The 22,222-nt window shown below is 59.2% G+C and overlaps 1 protein-coding gene across 10 annotated transcripts in view; it reads right to left on the reverse strand.

Annotated features, from left to right (window-relative positions):
* Positions 1-22,222, reverse strand: part of LOC122365881 (calcium uptake protein 3, mitochondrial-like) — a 51,608-nt gene that overhangs the window by 24,834 nt on the left and 4,552 nt on the right. For all 10 annotated transcript variants that reach the window (XR_006253808.1, XM_043337485.1, XM_043337480.1 and 7 more), the window contains exons 2-3: positions 4,940-5,081; positions 2,324-2,434 (exon numbers count right to left, since the gene is read on the reverse strand). Coding sequence is in view for 9 of the 10 variants with exons in the window: in XM_043337485.1 (XP_043193420.1) it covers positions 2,324-2,434; positions 4,940-5,081 (253 nt within the window). In the remaining variant the exon portion in view is untranslated. The remainder of the gene's footprint in view (positions 1-2,323; positions 2,435-4,939; positions 5,082-22,222) is intronic.

The following is a 22,222-nucleotide window of genomic DNA, read 5'->3' on the forward strand; positions in this document are numbered from 1 at the left end:
CAAAAATGTCCCATCATCTTCGTCAATGTCGAATAAATGAATAACAGGCTGGCCCACGAGGGGTTCCTGGACAGCCACATCAACCCGAGGGTCAAGACGACATGCCCTACGGGTCACTTCGCATTTCAACAGCACAGAGCACCCTCCAACAACGCCGCTGCCATTCAAGCTAAACTGACAGAGGAGCTTGCCGGGCCAGATCACCGTGGCGAAATGAGATCAGGCCGCCTTATTCTCCTAACCTGACCCGCTCGACTAAGGCGTGCTACGCGTTTTGTAGAACAGGATCTAGGCCATTTCTCACCCCAACCTGGAGTCGCTGAAGACTCGCATCATGACAGCATGGGAGGACCTGGAAATGCCCCGCATCGTCAAAACCCGCAGACGCTTCCTCCCCTACGTCGAGGCCGTCGTCGGCGCCGGCGATGGTTACATTGAATGAGCACGTAGCGGAAGCATGTGGCTTGGTGTCCCTGGTCATTGTTTTGATCCATTGATTAGTATCTATGAACCAATGGCATTTGTTTTAGAAAATGTTGAAAAGCGCCAGAACTATCCGGACACCCTGTACAGTGTCCAGCAAGCAGGTCAGCAGGCTGAGTGCACAGAATGTCAGACCATCTGTACCACGCCGGGAGACCCCCTGACCGTCCGTACCGCCCCGGGCGGCTGGCAGACAGTGTCAGACATACTGTGTCACAGACAGTGACGGAAGCGCTGGGGATCTACCTGTGTCCGTGACGCCGGTCTGATTAACGGCGGTGTCACCAGCAGCGGCAGCAGCAACGGCAGCAGCAGCACCGGTGGCCGGTAGCCGGTGACAGCCGGTGACAGCGCCGGTAGCGGCCGGCAGTAGCAGTGACAGCAGGAGCGGCGGCCGGTAGCCGGTGACAGCCGGTGACAGCGCCGGTAGCGGCCGGCAGTAGCAGTGACAGCAGGAGTGGCGGCCGGTAGCGGCGGCCCCGGCGGTCCCGGGGACACGCAACTGGCCGGTGACGGCGCGCACCAAGGCCGGCCGGCCGACCTCCGGCGGCCCGGTCCCACCAGTTCTACCGGCCGGCGCCGACCTGCGCTCTGCCGCCGACCTGCGCTCCGCCACCGACCTGCGCTCTGCCGCCGACCTGCGCTCTGCCGCCGACCTGCGCTCTGCCGCCGACCAGCGCTCTGCTGCCGACCTGCGCTCTGCCGCCGACCTGCGCTCCGCCGCCGACCTGCGCTCTGCCGCCGACCGCTGCGGGCAGCGGCACTGCGCTCCACGACCATCGGGGACCGACCACCGCGCGCAGGGGCCCACGACCGGGCACATGGGGGCCGCCATCGTCTCAGGACACCGGGCGCAGCAGAAAACCGGCGACCAGCGAGTGAAGGGGCTTCTCGACCACCGTGTGCAGGAGGAGGGGCCCTCGGCCGGAGCCGGCGGCCGGCCCGTCTGCCAGTCGCTCCGTCCCGGAAGGCCGTCGCCGCCTGACGAGCGGCCCGCTCCAGTTGCGACATGAGCCGTCTGAGGGGCGGCGCGCGATCCTCAGATACGGCCGTATTGTTCGGAAACACTATCGGGTACGGAGGGCCGGCCGGCCGGCCGCTGATTCATTAGTATGCATAATTGTCACGGACATGCCGAAACAGGTCCTGGCCACTGGCGGGTATCTTTGTAAATCAACGGCCGCCCCAGAGGCCGCGACGTGGCAATGGATGATAAAACCCGCTGACCAGAAAACGACTGCTGGCAGGCGGCGGCCACTCAGTCCGAGATGCCTGCCGTCGGTAGATCACAGGGAGGGCGCGCGGGCCGCGGCGGCTCCCGCGCCGCCCTGCAAGCCACCGCCGTGACTCACAGAGCACCGCCGAACTTTTCTGAATCTACAACGACGCTCGCACAAAAATGCAGCATACCTACCATTCACCAAGCAGTTCAAGCCCGCCCGCCTACCACACATTCAGGCCGAGTGCGATAAGGGTGGAAACTGGAAAGGCCGGCGGCGCCCGCTCCTCCCTGACACATAGGGCATACCAAACTGAGCGGTTCACACGGTGTGCGGGAGCGGAAAGCCCAGCGCGGGCCGCCGTCTCCCGACGGCCGGAGGAGGTCGGGCCCGCGGCCGGTGGGTGCCCTGTGAGTGACCCAGCTGGGGGCGCCCTGTGACCCAGCTGGGGGTGCCCTGTGACCCAGCTGGGGGCGCCCTGTGACCCAGCTGGGGGTGCCCTGTGACCCAGCTGGGGGCGCCCTGTGACCCAGCTGGGGGTGCCCTGTGACCCAGCTGAGGGTGCCCTGTGACCCAGCTGAGGTGGGCGCCCTGTGACCCAGCTGGCTCGGAGCAGTTACCCGTGTCGTGCAGGTCTCGGAACATGTGCGTGGTGCTCTTGCTGGCCCGCGGGGTCACGGCGTAGAAGTGGTCCAGGTCCCGGGGAAGCAGGATGCGCCGCTTCAGGCGAGCTGCAACGGCGGCGGCGGGTACACGCAGTCAGTCACATTCACAAGACACACAGTCACAGTCACAGTTACAGTCACAGGGCACACAGTCAGAGGGCACACAGTCACAGAAGCAGAGGGGCCACCTGACGTGGGGTTGTGTGACACCACCACCGGCCCGGCTACACGGCGGTTGGCCCCGGGCCGGTGGTCGTGGAAGCCCGCCGCACCGACCAGCCCTGGCGTCACGGCACCACACGGCGGCAGCGCCGCACTACCCGCGGAATGTGACAAAACGGCACCTATCACCGCACACATCGCTCCCATAGACATGCCAGAGCCAGCCCCACAAACAGTGACAGATCAACATGCCACTAATAGCACGCGACAGGGGCGTAGGCCGAAGCCAGCCAGGAAAACGGCACTTCCACGTACCAATTCCAACGGGCACATGGCCCCAGCGGCGCTGGAATCTCCCGTATGACTGTCCCTTTCTCCTGCAAATTCCCGCCACCTCCCATGCTTCACTGCTTAGTCCTTACACCAGATCCTCTCCGCCGTCCGCCCCCTCCCCATATCCCTCCCGCCGTCCGTCCCACTCCCACTAGTTCCCCGCCGTCCGCCGCCTGTCCCACTCCCACTAGTTCCCCGCCGTCCGCCGCCTGTCCCACTCCCACTAGTTCCCCGCCGTCCGCCGCCTGTCCCACTCCCACTAGTCCCCGCCGTCCGCCGCCTGTCCCACTCCCACTAGTCCCCGCCGTCCGCCGCCTGTCCCACTCCCACTAGTCCCCGCCGTCCGCCGCCTGTCCCACTCCCACTAGTCCCCGCCGTCCGCCGCCTGTCCCACTCCCACTAGTCCCCGCCGTCCGCCGCCTGTCCCACTCCCACTAGTTCCCCGCCGTCCGCCGCCTGTCCCACTCCCACTAGTCCCCGCCGTCCGCCGCCTGTCCCACTCCCACTAGTCCCCCGCCGTCCGCCGCCTGTCCCACTCTCCCACTACTCACTAGTTCCCCGCCGTCCGCCGCCTGTCCCACTCCCACTAGTTCCCCGCCGTCCGCCGCCTGTCCCACTCCCACTAGTCCCCGCCGTCCGCCGCCTGTCCCACTCCCACTAGTTCCCCGCCGTCCGCCGCCTGTCCCACTCCCACTAGTCCCCGCCGTCCGCCGCCTGTCCCACTCCCACTAGTTCCCCGCCGTCCGCCGCCTGTCCCACTCCCACTAGTTCCCCGCCGTCCGCCGCCTGTCCCACTCCCACTAGTCCCCGCCGTCCGCCGCCTGTCCCACTCCCACTAGTTCCCCGCCGTCCGCCGCCTGTCCCACTCCCACTAGTTCCCCGCCGTCCGCCGCCTGTCCCACTCCCACTAGTTCCCGCCGTCCGCCGCCTGTCCCACTCCCACTAGTTCCCGCCGTCCGCCGCCTGTCCCACTCCCACTAGTTCCCCGCCGTCCGCCGCCTGTCCCACTCCCACTAGTCCCCGCCGTCCGCCGCCTGTCCCACTCCCACTAGTTCCCCGCCGTCCGCCGCCTGTCCCACTCCCACTAGTTCCCCGCCGTCCGCCGCCTGTCCCACTCCCACTAGTCCCCGCCGTCCGCCGCCTGTCCCACTCCCACTAGTTCCCCGCCGTCCGCCGTCCGTCCCACTCCCACTAGTTCCCCGCCGTCCGCCGTCCGTCCCACTCCCACTAGTTCCCCGCCGTCCGCCACCTGTCCCACTCCCACTAGTTCCCCGCCGTCCACCGCCTGTCCCACTCCCACTAGTTCCCCGCCGTCCGCCGTCCGTCCCACTCCCACTAGTTCCCCGCCGTCCGCCGTCCGTCCCACTCCCACTAGTTCCCCGCCGTCCGCCGCCTGTCCCACTCCCACTAGTCCCCGCCGTCCGCCGCCTGTCCCACTCCCACTAGTTCCCCGCCGTCCGCCGCCTGTCCCACTCCCACTAGTCCCCGCCGTCCGCCGCCTGTCCCACTCCCACTAGTTCCCGCCGTCCGCCGCCTGTCCCACTCCCACTAGTTCCCGCCGTCCGCCGCCTGTCCCACTCCCACTAGTTCCCCGCCGTCCGCCGCCTGTCCCACTCCCACTAGTCCCCGCCGTCCGCCGCCTGTCCCACTCCCACTAGTTCCCCGCCGTCCGCCGCCTGTCCCACTCCCACTAGTCCCCGCCGTCCGCCGCCTGTCCCACTCCCACTAGTTCCCCGCCGTCCGCCGCCTGTCCCACTCCCACTAGTTCCCCGCCGTCCGCCGCCTGTCCCACTCCCACTAGTCCCCGCCGTCCGCCGCCTGTCCCACTCCCACTAGTTCCCCGCCGTCCGCCGCCTGTCCCACTCCCACTAGTCCCCGCCGTCCGCCGCCTGTCCCACTCCCACTAGTTCCCCGCCGTCCGCCGCCTGTCCCACTCCCACTAGTTCCCGCCGTCCGCCGCCTGTCCCACTCCCACTAGTTCCCCGCCGTCCGCCGCCTGTATCACTCTCTCCACCGGTCCCTGTAACACTCCCTCCACCGATCCCTGTAACACTCCCTTCGCCAATCCCCACTCACGCCTGGGCTCAGCCTCGGTGATGCTCTCGATAAAGTCCTGCGTGGTCATGTACAGCTGACCCTGGTGCTCCACGGAGGCGAACTTGATGAAGCGCCGCTCACGGGACGTCAGCTTCAGAGCCGACGACTCCAGCACGTCCTTCTGCGGGCAGGAGGACCGGGGTCGGGTCACTGTAGGTCCGAGGTCGGGTCACTGTAGGACCGGGGTCAGGCCACTGCCTGGTGGAGCAGGACCGGGGGGTCAGGTCACTGCCCGGTGGAGCAGGGCTGGGGTCAGGTCACTGTCTGCGCCCTGCAGGCAGGCAGGACGGGGTCAGGTCACTGTAGGACCGGGGTCAGGCCACTGCCTGGTGGAGCAGGACCGGGGGGTCAGGTCACTGCCCGGTGGAGCAGGGCCGGGGTCAGGTCACTGTCTGCGCCCTGCGGGCAGGCAGGACCGGGGTCAGGTCACTGTAGGACCGGGATCAGGTCACTGTAGGACCGGGGTCAGGTCACTGTCTGCACGCAGGCAGGACAGGGGTCAGATCACCGTCCGGTGGCGCAGGACGGGGTCAGGTCACTGTCCAGCAGGCAGGACCGGGTCAGGTCACTGTCCGGTGGCGCAGGACGGGGGGGTCAGATCACCGTCCGGTGGCGCAGGACGGGGTCAGGCCACTGTCCAGCAGGCAGGACCGGGTCAGGTCACTGTCCGGTGGCGCAGGACAGGGGTCAGATCACCGTCCGGTGGCGCAGGACGGGGTCAGGTCACTGTCCGGTGGCGCAGGGCCGGGGTCGGGTCACTGTCTGCGCCCTGCGGGCAGGCAGGACCGGGGTCAGATCACTGTAGGACCGGGGTCAGGTCACTGTCTGCAGGCAGGCAGGACAGGGGTCAGATCACCGTCCGGTGGCAGGCAGGACCAGGTCAGGTCACTGTCCGGTGGCGCAGGTCAGCTCACCCGTGACTCGGTACACTTTTGGAGCGGCGTACCGACAGAGGCAGCACAGGAAATAGCGACGGTCACGCAGTCCGCGGAGCGCACGCAGCCGGCGACCGGCCGCGGACAGCCGTCCCGGTCCGGCCGCCCACGGTGATTGATGGACGGTGGCTGATGGACCACCCCAGACATAGCTGCTCCCCGATTTGGAGATACAATGCAGGGGCGCACGGCGGCCCACCAAACTGTGCCCACCGCCGCTGGTTACATAACGGGTGTCTCGGAGCTGTCGCTGGGACCGTCCGGCCAGGGCCCCGTTCCTGTGGCGGTGCCCTGGCCCGGCCCGGTCCGGGTCGGGTCGGCGGTGAGGTGTCCGCAGCGCCCACTCAGCACGGCGTCTGACCCGCCGTGTCAGTCGGCTGTCTCCGACCGGCGCCGGCGGCCAGCCTTCCTGTTTGGGCGCCGCTGACCCGACGCCACGGGCGACCCCAGCACCTCCGCTGGCCAAACTCGACCCGTAATGGGCGCTGAGCTCGGCGACCGGCCGCCTTCGTGATGTGACCGGGTGACGTCATAACGATCAGCTCAACAGAAATATGAGATGGAGAATGGAGCAGCTATTCTGAAAAACTGCCCCTCAGCAGAGCCCTGCTCTGACCGGCCGGGAAGCACCCTAGCACCAATAGCATCAATAGCACCCAAACTGAGCGCGACCCGCGGAACTATGGCGCCGTCCGATCCGGGAGCTCCACGGCGACGCTGTTCGGCATCAGATGACTCCCGGGATAGCGCTATAGGAAGTGCCACCGAGGTGTTTGTCACATGTGTCCCAATGATGCATGCCATTATAAGCATATTCCGTGCCTTACGTGCGTTTACGTAATTGAGATGCAGAAAAATATACATGCACACTCCTAATGGAGATGGACAAAAACAATAACTTGGCGTCCGCTACAAATAAGTGTTTAAAAATTGGGATAGCTCGTGTCCTCTCTTACCGCATTCGATCACTTAGCGATCAAACGTCAAATTCCTCAGCGTGTACATACGCCATTGGAAAAGCAATCAGAAAAGTCGTGCACCGACCGTCGGTGCCCGGTCGCCGCGATGGAGTGGACATCCCACAGCGCCGGAGCCGGTGCCCTATAAAGGAGCCGCCGGCCGGCGCTGAGGTCACACTGCAATGCGCCGTTTGGTCAGTGTGGTGACTGCAGTCCCCCGGCGGACCCGCCCACCGGTCGCCGCGCGGACACCACCAAATCGGCGGCCACACGGCCTGTTCCGCATTGCGGCGATGGCGGCGCGCGCAAAAATCGCCCCATCGCGTGCTGACGCCGCCATGTTTTCACAGACGGCCTAAAAATGCTGCGCCAGCACGCGGCGCCCGTGCTGAGTGCAGGCAGGCCGTGTCACCGGAGCGGTCCGTCTGGTGACGGCGCGGTCACCAGGGCCGCCCGGTCACCGGTCACCGGGACCGCCGGGTCACCGGTCACCGACGGCAGGATCGGACGGACGGACGGCCGACCCGCCGCACAGCCGCTAACAGCGCGTTCACACAGAGACCATGCCAGGGGCATCATCCACCGCCCGACCCGCGACCGGCCCATCCCGCCGGACCCCGCCAGTGACCGGCCCACTCCGCCGACAGGTCTGCCGGACCGACACACAGGAGGGTCGGCGGACACATTTTGAGTCCGGCCGGACCGACACCACGCGGTGGGACCACTACCCGAGAGCACCATCTCGCTCATGCCGCATAACAATACGAGTATATAGTAGGCAGTGGTGGGCATAGGAAAATGAGTGCGGGAGGTGAGGACAAGTCACGAGTCGACTCACGACAGAGAGAAAAAGGGAAAATTTCACTGCCTTGTGAGTGGCCTTAATGAGGCCCGGAGCGCTATTCTAATTAGGAGACAGGGTGAGGGACGACTCCGTTCCAATTAAGCAATGTCGACCATCCCGCAGTTGCGATCGGCCCGCTGGCGCCGGCCGTATCTGATCGATGTTACATTCGGCCGCCCGGTCGGCATTACGCATATCTGATAGGCCCGGTGTGCAATTTTACCACGGCGGCCGGCGGCCCGTACCCATCCACGCGTCTCCTCCGTGTTTCGGCGTCTGCCGAGATCCAGGGGCCGATACTGCACGCAGTGCCGGCCCGGGCCTCTGCCGCACTCCGTCCAGATACCTACATTGGTCACGCGTGCCGGCGGGGCATTTGGTGGGCCGCGGTCGAGACCGGCCGGCCGGCCAGCCATGGCCATATGAAAGGCTTCTTCCATATGATTGTCATAGGACAGCAAAGCATCGAGCCTGAGCAAGTGCCACATCAGCAACAGCTCAATTGCGCAAACAGACGTCTAAAAATGATATTGAGTCAAAACTGTAAGCGGCGCCGATCATTTGCAATACGCTGCACATTAATAGGTACTGTTATGATCTGAGTGAATAAGAATGCCTCGTTGAAGGTAGGCATTCATATTCACCCCTTCAGAAGCAGAGCGGCTGTGTGCTGGCCGCAGCCGGGAGAGCGGCCGTCTCGGCGCGGCGCCGCGGCCGACTCCGGGCTCCGCTCGCGTGCGGGCTGCGTGATTTTACGGTCCGTCTGAACGATGTAATTATTGACGGGCAGATCGGCAGTTGGACATGAGCGGCGCGCACGGACGCTGTCCGGCGCAGTCGGCGCCCCGCGGCCGGCGGGGTGCGGTCGCTGCGAGCCGTCTGATCGCCGCGCCGCGCCGGCGGTCCCTGGTCGGCACCGGTGGCCCACTGCCAGCCGTGGACTGAGCGAGGCCAGCCATCTGCCGAGCGAGGCCTCGGCGAGGTGTGACCCCCACACATCAGCCGTCCAGCCTTCGGCGGCGCCCCGACCGAGCTGGGCGCGCTGGCTCAGCCGGTCTGCATCGCACCTGACAACGCCCGACCCCTCCCTCCGCGGTCTATATCGCACCTGATAACGCCCGACCCCTCCCTCCGCGGACAGGGCGGCAGGCGCGGCCCGGCCGAGCTTCGCACCGGCTTCCGCAGGAAGGGGCGCGTATGGCCACAACACGGAGATCAGCATACCGCCCGGCCCGCCGGGGACCCATCCCGCACACACTCACACACATACCAGCCGCGTCACCTGGGTGGGACCCGGCGCGAGGGGCAGCGCCGACCGGCCGGACGGAGAGGCGGGAGCCCGTGGAAGGCACCGGCTCCTCCGTCAGGTGGCGGCAGGTCACAGGTCGCCGGGCGGCGGCGACAGGTCACCGGGTGGCGGCAGGTCACAGGTCGCCGGGCGGCGGCAGGTCACCGGGTGGCGGCAGGTCACCGGGTGGCGGCGGCAGGTCACCGGGCGGCGGCAGGTCAGAGGTCGCCGGGCAGCGGCGCCGGCCGCCAGCGCTGCCAATCTCGCCGGCCGTGACCCGGACGGTCGGTGCGGCCCGATCCGTCTGCGCCGCCGTCTGCACTTCATCGAGACCGACGTTTACCTCTGCAATCAGCCCGGGCCGGCTGATTACATTGGAGGCTAAACATAGCCGCGGCGCGGGCGGCTGCCAGCGCCGCCAGCCGACACGCTGTGTGGCCCACTGAACGACTGACCGATCAGCCGGTTGACACGCGCGCTGAGCGGATCGGCGCAGCGCGACTCCGAGCCATGGTGAGCGCCGCAGACCGACGGAGCGGGGGTGCGATGGGCGGCACAGGCCGACGGAGCGGGAGTGCGATGGACGGCGCAGACCGACACCAGGGTGAGCGGCTGAGAGCGGGCGCCGGCCGGCCCTCGGCCGACACCAGTCGGTAGGGACACATTCCGACCCGGCCAGTAACTGGCCGCCATTCGCCGGATGCCGGCGTGTTTTGGAGCGGCCGCCCACCTGGCCAACAAATGACCGCTAATACGCCATTCCACGCCGGCGGGCCGCCGCCGTTTAGCATGCATTACACGGGCAAAACAGACCGACCCGGAGCGCTATCTATCACCTGGACAAGAGAAAAACAATTACACCCGGCCGGCCGACCGAACGCCGAGGCCAGACGCACCCTTCTTGCTCGCGACCCGGGCCGTCCAGGAGCGCTGTGACGCCTGGCGGACGGTGCAAGACGGGCCGACGGGCCGGACTACCTGGCGGCCGGCGCAGTGAGTGTGGCAGAAACGCCGAGAAACGCCGAGCGCCGCTGGCCGGCAGGAGGAGACGGCCCACTGAGACGGCTCACTCGGCCGGCCGCCCGAAGGAGACAGCTTACTCTACCGCCACCGGCAGCTCGAAGGAGGCGGCTCACTCCCCCGGCCGCCCAGAGGAGACGTCTCACTGAGACGGCTTACTCCGCTGCCGCCCGCCGCTGGCAGCCAGCAGACGGCTCACTCTGCCGCCCGCCGCCCGCTGGCCGCCCAGAGGAGACGGCTCACTCTGCCGCCCGCTGGCCGCCCAGAGGAGACGGCTCACTCTGCCGTCCGCTGGCCGCCCAGAGGAGACGGCTCACTCTGCCGCCCGCCGCTGGCAGCCAGCAGACGGCTCACTCTGCCGCCTGCCGTCCGCTGGCCGCACCAAGGAGACAGCTCACTCTGCCGCCCGCTGGCCGCCCAGAGGAGACGGCTCACTCTGCCGCCCGCTGGCCGCCCAGAGGAGACGGCTCACTCTGCCGCCCGCTGGCCGCTCAGAGGAGACGGCTCACTCTGCCGTCCGCTGGCCGCCCGGAGGAGACGGCTCACTCTGCCGCCCGCTGGCCGCCCAGAGGAGACGGCTCACTCTGCCGTCCGCTGGCCGCCCAGAGGAGACGGCTCACTCTGCCGTCCGCTGGCCGCACCAAGGAGACGGCTCACTCTGCCGTCCGCTGGCCGCTGGCCGCCCAGAGGAGACGGCTCACTCCGTTGTCAGCCGCTGGCTGCCCAGAGGAGACAGCTCACTCTGCCGCCCGCTGGCCGCTCAGAGGAGACGGCTCACTCTGCCGTCCGCTGGCCGCCCGGAGGAGACGGCTCACTCTGCCGCCCGCCGTCCGCTGGCCGCCCAGAGGAGACGGCTCACTCTGCCGTCCGCTGGCCGCCCAGAGGAGACGGCTCACTCTGCCGCTCGCCGTCCGCCCAGAGGAGACGGCTCACTCTGCCGCCCGCTGGCCGCCCGCACCAAGGAGACGGCTCACTCTGCCGCCCGCTGGCCGCCCAGAGGAGACGGCTCACTCCGCTGTCCGCCGTCCGCTGGCCGCCCAGAGGAGACGGCTCACTCTGCCGCCCGCCGTCCGCTGGCCGCCCAGAGGAGACGGCTCACTCTGCCGCCCGCTGGCCGCCCAGAGGAGACGGCTCACTCTGCCGCCCGCCGTCCGCTGGCCGCACCAAGGAGACGGCTCACTCTGCCGTCCGCTGGCCGCCCAGAGGAGACGGCTCACTCTGCCGCCCGCTGGCCGCCGGCCGCCCAGAGGAGACGGCTCACTCCGCTGTCCGCCGCTGGCCGCCCAGAGGAGACAGCTCACTCCGTTGTCCGCCGCTGGCTGCCCAGAGGAGACGGCTCACTCTGCCGTCCGCTGGCCGCCCAGAGGAGACGGCTCACTCTGCCGTCCGCTGGCCGCACCAAGGAGACGGCTTACTCTGCCGTCCGCTGGCCGCCCAGAGGAGACGGCTCACTCTGCCGCCCGCCGCTGGCAGCCAGCAGACGGCTCACTCTGCCGCCCGCCGCCCGCTGGCCGCCCAGAGGAGACGGCTCACTCTGCCGCCGTCCGCATAAGGTGCTGCCGGCCGGCCGACACTAATTCATGGCCCATTGCCGACAGTGCAGGCCATCAATACCGATAATGGCCCAGTCCGACCTTTAATCAGGCGACTTGTCCGCCGGCCGGCGGGGCCCCCGATCGGCTACGGCTCCGTGCAAGGCAGTCCGGCGCAGTAAACCTGACGTCAACTCGGGGAGCGTTCGGAATAAAACTGAACGGAGAGGGACCACCCGCCGGTCGGCCGGCCGTGTCCCGGCCATTAGCGAGCCCCGCCGCATCGACAGCTCTCTGACCCACTGCCACCCACGTGGCGTCGTGCACTGCGCCCGTGCACGCGACACGGCACAGCTCCCCTGGCTGATCGGCTGCGTCACACGGCGGCGGACCGGAGCCGCCGTGTCAGGGCGTGGGAGCGGCGCGCGGCCCGCCGGACCCTGACCCGGTCGGCCGACAGTCGACCGCGACACCGGCCATCATCGCCGGCCACCCGAGCCGCCGCCACAGGAGCGGCAGGCGGTCACCGGAGCGGCGACAGCGCGACAACACGGCGCACCGGCGCCGGCGGACCGCACTCGCGGCGCCCGTGCACGGCGCGCGCGGCACGTGCCGCCCGCCGGCCGCCCGTGACGCGGCACATTGCAGACAATGCTCGGAGCGCGGCCACGCCGTGCGCGACGGAGCGCGCGCAGCCGTGACCGGGCGCGCGCTCTCGGCCGACCAACATTCGTCAACACCACGACCGGTTCAACGCCGCCGTCGAGTCCAACAGCACTGCCCAATGCCCACGCTGTCCCCACAAAATCACAAAATCACAAAATCACGTCACAAAATCGATGGAACTCTTAACCCCATCGCAGCTTCACAAGCGGCGCTAGCAAGCGGACCTCTAACTGCATGGCGGTAAAATTGCCAGGCAGAATCGCCCACCAGCATGCCTAGCGTTCCGGCGTAAGACGGAATATCGGCGCGACGAGCCGCCCTAACCTCGGCAGGATCAGACAGCGACCCCTCCGACCGGCCGCGGGGTCAGACAGCGGCCCCCTCCGACCGGCCGCGGGGTCAGACAGCGGCCCGCTCCGACCGGCCGCGGGGTCAGACAGCGGCCCGCTCCGACCGGCCGCGGGGTCAGACAGCGGCCCGCCCCGACCGGCCGCGGGGTCAGACACCGGCCCCCTCCGACCGGCCGCGGGGTCAGACAGCGGCCCCCTCCGACCGGCCGCGGGGTCAGACACCGGCCCCCTCCGACCGGCCGCGGGGTCAGACAGCGGCCCCCTCCGACCGGCCGCGGGGTCAGACACCGGCCCGCTAGCTCCGACCGGCCGCGGGGTCAGACAGCGGCCCGCTCCGACCGGCCGCGGGTTCAGACACCGGCCCGCTAGCTCCGACCGGCCGCGGGGTCAGACAGCGGCCCGCTCCGACCGGCCGCGGGTTCAGACACCGGCCCGCTAGCTCCGACCGGCCGCGGGGTCAGACACCGGCCCGCTAGCCCCGACCGGCCGCGGGGTCAGACAGCTCCGGCGGTGCCTGTGACCTGTGACCGGGCGCCCGGTGTCTCCGTGACCTGCTGTGACCCCGGTGTCGCTCCGGAAGCGCGGCGCACTCCTGTCCGGCGTGGCTCCGGTCTGAGCTCGGCTTCAAAGGCGCGCCGCGGCACCCGTCGGGAATCGGATCAGCACCTCTGCACCAGACCCCCGCCGACGGATAGGAGAGGAGCCTCACTCACGGAAGTGATTCACCGAACATCACGTGAGGATCGACACGCAACGCGACCAGTCAGAGCCTGACCTGGGACAGAGTCTGTGGCATTTTCTTTCTCTTTTGCATACAAATTTGAAGTGGTGGCCTTAAAATTGAGAAATGCTTTTATAGGTACACTCGGGGGCAGATTGATGTTCCACCACTCCCCACCCATCGGGCTCCCATGGCTCAGCACTGGCTGCTGCCAGTGTTGCCTGCCCTCAGCACTGATCAGCACTGCCTGCCAGTGCCAGTGCTGCCAGTGCTGCCACTGGTAGCAGCCAGTGCTGAGCCATGGCAGCCCGATAGGTAGGGAGTGGGGGAACATCACTCTGCCCCCGAGTGTACTCTCAATCTGGTGGGGGAGGGAGGGGGTGAGGTGGTTGGCCACAGTCACCAGTCATTTGCGTGCGTAGGTAGAGAAAGCCAAAGCGCGCAGCGACTTAACCCTCGCCCCGTTGGGGGGGGGCCATTTTGCCCCCCCCCCCTGTGGTTTTTCCTGAATAGCAAGAAAACGGCGGCGCGCAGCGCCGCCAAATTTTCAGTACCTACCTTTCCGAGCATCAATTTGACACCTTCACACCAAATTTCAAGTCTTAGGTCACCTTAGGTCAGGAGTTATTGAGGTCAAACTGAGGTCATGTTCGAGCAAAAATGGGCAAAAAACATGCAATCTTGAAACGCTCACCAAATCTACAGTTATCAAGCAATTTCAAAGTTCTTTATATGGTCTAATAGACCAGTGTCCTGATTTTCGTGAATTTGGGTGGAAACCCACACCCGAACAGATTCTCTTTGCGACGTCCCGGAAAGCCAAACGACGTCCCTGACAGATCAAAGTCGACAGGTATATCGAACACTAAAAGCAAACTAACAAAAAGAAATATCACCTCTGTGGCCTAAAAACACAGCTATGCAAAATGATAATAAATATATCCCAAGGCCTCACAAACCCACTCTTATACTCAACTCCCGTTTCCTACACCGCTGGCAAGGCCATAGACCGCTGGCCAACTGCCCAACAGTAAACAACGCGGTTTTATTTTCGTTTTCTGTGCGTCAGATATGTATAGTTTTTTTCCTTTATCATGTGAAGGTAATAGCTGCCATATGAAGAAGAAAAGACGTTGGAATAGAGGGATCTGAGGACGTCGTTTTCCACTTTTCAGTTTTAGTAACTGTGCAGTGTGTAGATAAAAATGAATCATGCGAATATATTACTTCGACATTTATCTATAAGCACACAACATACCTTTTGTATCAAATCACTGTAACATATTTAATTATTTTTTCCCCTCAGAAGGTCACAGTAACGGGGTAGCGCTGCCCCTTGAACCTACCCTTCAAAAGTAGTTAATTTTGCATATGTTGATAGTGGTTGGGGAAAAAGTTTGTGTTTATTTATTTGAATTAAAATAAAGTTACCGAATTTAAACAGTTTTAATTAAAGTATGTCGTCCTTGGCTTAAAAATACACGAAATGTTGGGGACGTCGATTGACCTTGTCATTCCCATTAAATCGACGTCGGTACAAAACTGAAAAGTGCACAATGATTTCACATTTTTTTCCAGCCAAGAAAAATTCAGCGTCTACCTTGGAGTTTTCTTAATTGAATTTCATAACAGGAAGCTATGGAAATTAATATTCCTAACTGTTTTCCACCTCTTTGTTTGGACGTCTGCTTTTTTACGTCACTCCTCTTGCTCGATATAATATCCCTCTTATGACGTCAATATTTAGTGATAGCCGCTGGCTCTTGGGCTGATTTTTGTTGAAGCATATTTGTTATTGACTTGTGTACGATCATGGACAAGAACTAGACATCTTCAAAGTGTTGTTTTGGTGTTTGTGGTGAATGATTGAAATTTATATTGTACTAGGGGTAAACTGGCATTACTTTGTGTTTAGGTATATATGATCCTTTGAGGTGCCTTCAGATGCTATTAGTCAAAATTGCTAGTGAAAATCGCTAATTTTAAGAGATTTAACGGATCTTCAGTGGCTGAGGCTCCGCACCGATATCGACGTCCTTTTGAAATACTGACGTCCTTGCGGCTTCAATCACACTCTCCTAAAAATCAATTTCAGGACACTGTAATAGACAAAAAGCGGCGCTACAAAACTGCTATCTCGGATTTTCAAAATTTTGGGTTTTTGACCCAAAAAATTTCAAAAAATTGATTTTTTTTAGAAAAACTAAAAAAAATCCAGAATTTTTCCGAATTTCGATAAAACCGGAATATATGTGATAGTCCCTGCGCTCTTCTATATACATACCAAATTTCAGATCGATATCTCGTTTTTTGGCCAAGTTATAGCGAAAAAACTTCAAAAATGATGACGTCAAATTTTTGAACTCAATTTTTAGCGATTCTAGACCTCGTACGGCAAAACAAAGACCACCATTGAACTCCCCGTGACGAGCTGCATCGATTCGATACCCATTTTATGCAAAAATATCAACTTTGAAATTTGACCTTATTTGACCTGACCTTGACCTGACCTTGACCTGACCTTGACCAAAACGTGACCTAAGCTGGCCCCAAAGGCTGCCTGACCCACATAATCGCATTTGTCATGTAAAATGGACCATAAAACATGTATCACACGACACTTTCATATTGTGACCCCCCAGTGACCTGACCTCAGTGACCTGACCTGGTATCAGTGACCTCAACTAGCAAAATATGTGTTTGAAGAACATTTCCCCATCGATGATTTTCAATGAAATGCATTTTACTCGATTTTACAACGCATTTCTTGAAATGCCTGTAAACGGTGAAAATTGGACCTTTGACCTGACCTGTGACGTCATCGGTTTGACCTAGGTCAATAAAATTGGGTCACAAGGTAGTTCACTGATAGGGCTATCCAACACCGTTTGCCGCTTGTCGCTACGTTGCGTGGTTCTCGAGATCTTAGGGGGGGGGGCCAAAATGCCCCCCCCCCCCCAACGGGGCGCGTTGCTCGGCAGAGCCCAACGGGGCGCGCGTTAAAACTTGGTGTAGCTTATCAGGCATCGATTTCGCGTCATTTGACCCCAGGCCACCAGGCCAAGTTAAAGGTAGTGTGCCAGCTTTCCTGGACCGTATGGAGTTAATGGCCCAGATAAGGAGAACCGGATTTTTAAAACTTATCCATACCTTCAAAACTCATGGAAACGTTTTAAATTCTTCAAATTTTGAGTACCCCAGTGCGAAATTCGCCCCGACGGGTTGTCGGTCGTACCCCAACCACATTTCAAACCACTATGAACAATAAATGCACACACTGAAATCGCTATTACCGATAGGCTCATCCAATCAAGTTTCGATAAACCCGTTCATCATCATCTCCTGCGGTTTCGAACACGCCTGTTGGGTGGTGCGGTAGACCGCGCCCAAAGCCAGGGCCCCGGTAACGTGAGGTAGCCGAGTCGGGGCAGCGTGCGCTGACCCAAGCCGGGGCCGCGCGTCCTCCCGGTGTCATGTGATAGCCCGGGGCTGCCCGGGGATGCGGTAGACCGCGCCCAAAGCCGCGGCCCCGGCTTGGGTCAGCGCACGCTGCCCCGACTCGGCTACCTCACGTTAACGGGGCCCTGGCTTTGGGCGCGGTCTACCGCAGGTGGCTTCTGCTCATATTTTGTGGTGCGGTGGTGGTGCGTCGGGCCGCGCGCTCTGACTTCGGCCAAGAAAAATGCGTCAGCTGATCATTGTCATTTCTGCCACTTTCATGTGGTGAGATGGGGTCATAACTTTAGAGACGGCTGTTTCATATCAATTATTAATTTATTTTACATAAAATAATATTTCAAACCACAATTAATGTTCGACAGCCAAATTAAAGAAACAATACCAATACAGGCTGGCTTACAGTTTAAATTCGACATTGTGTTGTCTACGATTAGACAGCTGATAACTCATTCCCGTACGTCGTTGGTTGGTTGGTTTGGGTTAAGCACCACATCCAGTGGACCAAGGTGCTAACCGGAACTCTCACGCTGTTCCAAGCGGTCAGGTAGCGGCAATGCCACGTGCATTGCCCGGGAATATTCCCGTACGTCGTAACTCTATAATGACCTTTGCTTATTGTCACATGTGCGCCGCATTCGCGATTGTTGCCGACGCCTGTTTGCAGGTCAGCCCACTACAGTTGTTATACATATCGAAAAACCGATAAACTTTTAGGCGAAAAAAAACAATATTTTAGGCCCATTTTTGATTTTAAACAAAATTGGTGAAATACTTGGTGATCGGTAAAGAATGATATAAAATTAGCCCCCACGGGAGTCAGATAGCATATATTTTAAGGCATGAACAGCACGCTGTCAGAGTGACAATTCTTGGTCAGTTATGCTGCTTGGTGCACTGAAAACAATTTTACCCGGAGCTGGCGAGTTTAGCCTTGCACTGCGGGTGGTAGATATATGCGTATTAACTCGCCATGTCCAGATTCTACCATTGATGGTAAGCAGACTACCCCGCGTTATTACTAAAAAATATGCACCGTACGTGCAGTCCGAAGATAACTGATAAGGTAGCTACCCAGCACCGGACATTGTCCCCGCGGGTGTAGAGTCTTTGGCATAGCCCTCACTGAAAGCGTTGGAACTACTAGAGATATTGTATACGCGTATCCGTGGATGGCAAACCTTTATAAAGGTTCGCCATCCCAAGTTGGATCTACAGGTATGTTGTGAAGGCTCAACCACCACACCTGGATGGCACTGTCTCATACAGTTTTGAATTACAGCCATTTTTAACTTGTTTTGCACCAATGATATATTGGCACATTGTTTGGCGGTTATCAAGTGGGGCGAAAATAATATTGTTAGGGCGCATCTTTAAAACCTCTGCAATATCCATCACGGGACGATTGGCAACGCTTTTTCTTCCGAAACTAACAAGTGAAACCACTTTGATTCTTATATAGCTCACCTCACAATCACCTCACGATGTGTTTCCATCCTCAGGATACTGAAATATTTCTCCTCCATGCCGCAACCCCCTCCGGGCTGAACAGGCAACTATATCTCATGCGGGCTGCTCCCTCGGAACGGCACCGCTGCTCCCGGGGGAGCACACCCGTAGCCGGGTGCAGTGAGTACCTTGGGGCTGGGCGGCCTGTCTTTCGGGACGGGCTCAGCCCCGGTGACTCACTAGGGTGTCTGCCCAGACCAATGTCTCCCCTTAATTCCAATCATCCTTCCGGCTCTGAAATGGTCTAATTGGACCGAAAGGGCCTAACCCAACAAAACAAATTAGCAAACAAACAAACAAACAAACAAACAAACAAACAAACAAACAAACAAACAAACAAACAAACAAACAAACAAACAAACAAATGGCGACACATCTTCATGCTTTCGGGCGGTCTGCATGACTGCTGGTGATGGGGTCATGTCGAATCTTCTGTGGGAGTTCGATTTGACCTTTCCCACCGATGTGAAACTTTCTCACGGATGTTTTCTGAGTGAGAGATTGGTATCTTATAGATATCTTCTCTCAAAAATGGACAAGCGTGGGAGTTTTTTGGGTCCTCGTGACTTGGTTGGCGAAGGGTAGGCGTGGAGGGTGACCCCTCTCCTAGGGGTTTGTGGGGCGCTGCTGCCAGGTAGGCGTCAATGAATACCTTTCAAAGGAGGGGTCGCGAGCCACTGGTGCGCAAGTAGCCGTGGAGGGTTACTACTTTCTAGAGTGAATTGCGAAGTGTAATGCCCTTACCTGACTCCTGGGGGGGGGGGGGGTTAAAAATGGTTGCGCAAGGGGGTACCGGCGAGGCACCAGTTATCTTGCCGGTTTTGGGCGAAATTGTTTTCAGTATAGTCCGATGATTTTAGAAGAGATGCAACTACCCTTCATATTGCACGAAATCACCCAGGGTTCCTGATGTATCAGCCTCTTAAAAACGTTACTTCAGCAGAACAGCTTCATCACCCTTGATTTTTCATGTGGCACTGCCACAACGATTACCTAGATGACCCAAGAGGGGGTAGAATGGATGGGGCTACCCAACAAAAAAGATCACAGGTCAATCGGCCCAGTGTCTGTTAAAGGTAGTGTGCCAGCTTTCCTGGACCGTATGGAGTTAACGGCCCAGATAAGGAGAACCGGATTTTTAGAACTTATCCATACCTTCAAAACTCATGGAAACGTCTTAAATTCTTCAAATTTTGAGTACCCCAGTGCGAAATTCGCCCCGACGGGTTGTCGGTCGTACCCCAACCACATTTCACACCACTATGAACAATAAATGCACACACTGAAATCGCTATTACCGATATGCTCATCCAATCAAGTTTCGATAAACCCGTTCATCATCATCTCCTGCGGTTTCGAACACGTCTGTTAGGTCACCCCACCCCCTCTAGCGACGAAACAAAGAATCGGACCTGGAAATTAATGTTCTTAGCGTAAAGCGGAAGCCTGCCTTGTTAACGGCACAAAAAATTGCGAAGCTCAGTTGGGCAACGGCTGGCTGATGACTGCATGTTTTTTATTTGCTGCTTTCAAAAAATATTTTGGTGTCAGAACATTGTAAATATCAAAGAAGGTAAAAAATTTTTGCGTCCCTTGCTATAGTCGTGATACATTAGCATGCGTGTACTGTGTCCCAAACAGTTTGTTTCATGGTGTAGTTTTATGGCCAACAAATTGTACTGATTTAATGTTACTTCGGTACCTTGGGGTAAGATGCCCCCTGGCCTGATGGGGAAAGACGCCCCCCTAAATCCGTAGGCTGTCCTTCAAACAGCCCGTCAAATCATTTATTACATACTTGTGATATAGACAAAAGCCGATCTGGGACTATTGAGAGTCCAGTACGGTCGGGTGCTCCCCATGCCGGTCTCTCGGCCAACATAGCGACTTTTTGGGCGGCATCTGACTCTGAGAGCCCTCACGACGGCCTCTGTGGGCCCAATTATTGGCTCCAGGGCCCCTCACGACATCCTTTGAGGGCTCCCACGTTGGCCCCACGGGCCGCACTGGCATCGGAGGTCCCCACGATGGGCTCGAGGGCCCTCAAGCATCATGAAGACCTATAAGAGCCCCAAAGTGGTCTCCGAACGCCACCACGGAGGCTTGTTTGGCCGCGCTGGACTATGATGGCCCTAACGATGACCTCTGAAGCCCCTTACAACTACTTTTGAGGGCCCTTATGATGACGTTTAATGTCTACTGCAGGCTCGAAGGGACTACTGATTCGTTCAGGCGATTCAGGTGCCCATTTATGTCACTTATAGTGCAGGGGGCATCTTTCCCAACGTCAGGGGGCGTCTTTCCCACCCTGTAGGGTAAGATGCCCCCTTTCACTTCTTCAGGAAAATGCTTAATAGCAAAAAAGTAATAATATTTCAGGCACGAAAGTGTGATATTTTTGGAGAAAAATGATGTCGGCTTCCGTTGAAACTCCAAGTTTCTGCTTTCCCATCGTCATTTTCGAATAATACATGACATAGTAAAACCCTGGGCATCTTTCCCCACTCTCCCCTACACATCACTAGACTTCAAGGTCATAAGATTATTACATTTTATTTGAAAAAGTAAGGTATTTTATAATTTACTAATATATGATTTCATGAGAAATTGGCCATGTTTAATTTATTTTGCATTTAAGTTCGTAAAACATTAAAAAAATCATGGCTCATTTGGAATGGGTCTGGCCCATGTTAACCCGCGCCCCGTAGGGCTACCGGCGGACCCTACCACCCGTAGGGGGGGGGGGGCCGTTTCGGCCCCCCCCCCTAAGATCTCGGAAAGTTACCGGCCGATTTTCAAAATTCAAACGGCGTTCGATAGCCCCACCCGGAAACTACCTTGTGACCAAATTTCATTGACCTAGGTCAAACCGATGACGTCACAGGTCAGGTCAAAGGTCAGATTTTCACCGTTCACAGGCATTTCAAGAAATGTGTTGTGAAATCGAGTAAATTGGTAATTTATTGAAAACCATCGATGGCACATTGTTCGTCAAACACATACTTTGCTATCTGAGGTCACTGATACCAGGTCAGGTCACAGCGAGGTCAGGTCACCGGGGGTCACATTATGAAAGTGTCGTGTGATACATGTTTTATGGTCTATTTTACATGACAAATGCGATTATGTGGGTTAGGTAGCCTTTGGGGCCAGCCTAGGTCACGTTTTGGTGAAGGTCAGGTCAAGGTCAGGTCAAATTAGGTCAAATTTCAAAGTTGATATTTTTGCATAAAATGGGTATCGATTCGATGCAACTCGTCACGGGGAGTCCAATGGTGGTCTTTGTTTTGCTCTACGAGGTCTAGAATTGCCAAAAATTGAGTTTGAAAATTTGACGTCATCATTTTTGAACAGTTTTTTCGCTATAACTTGGCCAAAAAACGAGGTATCGATCTGAAATTTGGTATGTAGATAGAAGACGGTAGGTACTAACACATATATTCCGGTTTTTTTCGAAAATCAAAAAACTTTTTGGATTTTTCGGCTTATATATCCAAAAAAATGCATTTTTGATTTTTGGGGGTCAAAACTCAAAAATTTCAAAAATCCGAGATAGCAGTTTTGTAGCCCTGTCAATTCTACACCTTTTGTGTCTTGATCATTTTTCTGTATCTTCAAAGCTGTAGGCCTGACAGGTCTTCTCGCGAAGGTCTTTTTTCGGTCGAAAATGACAGAACATGACGTCATTCTGACGTCATTTGTGGCCAACCTATCATAGCCTCTGGAAAATTTTTTGGTCACAATGTGTAAAATCGATGCCCGGAGGGGTCCTGAAAGTTTGGTGGCGATATCTCCAGCCGTTTAGGAGATATCGACCGAAAAGGACAGGGGGGGCCGTTTCGGCCCCCCCCCCTACGGGGCGCGGGTTAAACCCCATTTCCCACACTTTTTTGGAAAAAATGAACTACTGAATATATAAGTTTAACTTTTATTTTGACACTCCAAAATTCTTCTCGGATCTCGAAACAATCAAAGTTTTGGC

The sequence above is a fragment of the Amphibalanus amphitrite genome, unplaced genomic scaffold (assembly GCF_019059575.1).
Source record: "Amphibalanus amphitrite isolate SeventyFive unplaced genomic scaffold, NRLGWU_Aamphi_draft 000770F_arrow, whole genome shotgun sequence".
Taxonomy (NCBI): Eukaryota; Metazoa; Arthropoda; class Thecostraca; order Balanomorpha; family Balanidae; genus Amphibalanus; species Amphibalanus amphitrite.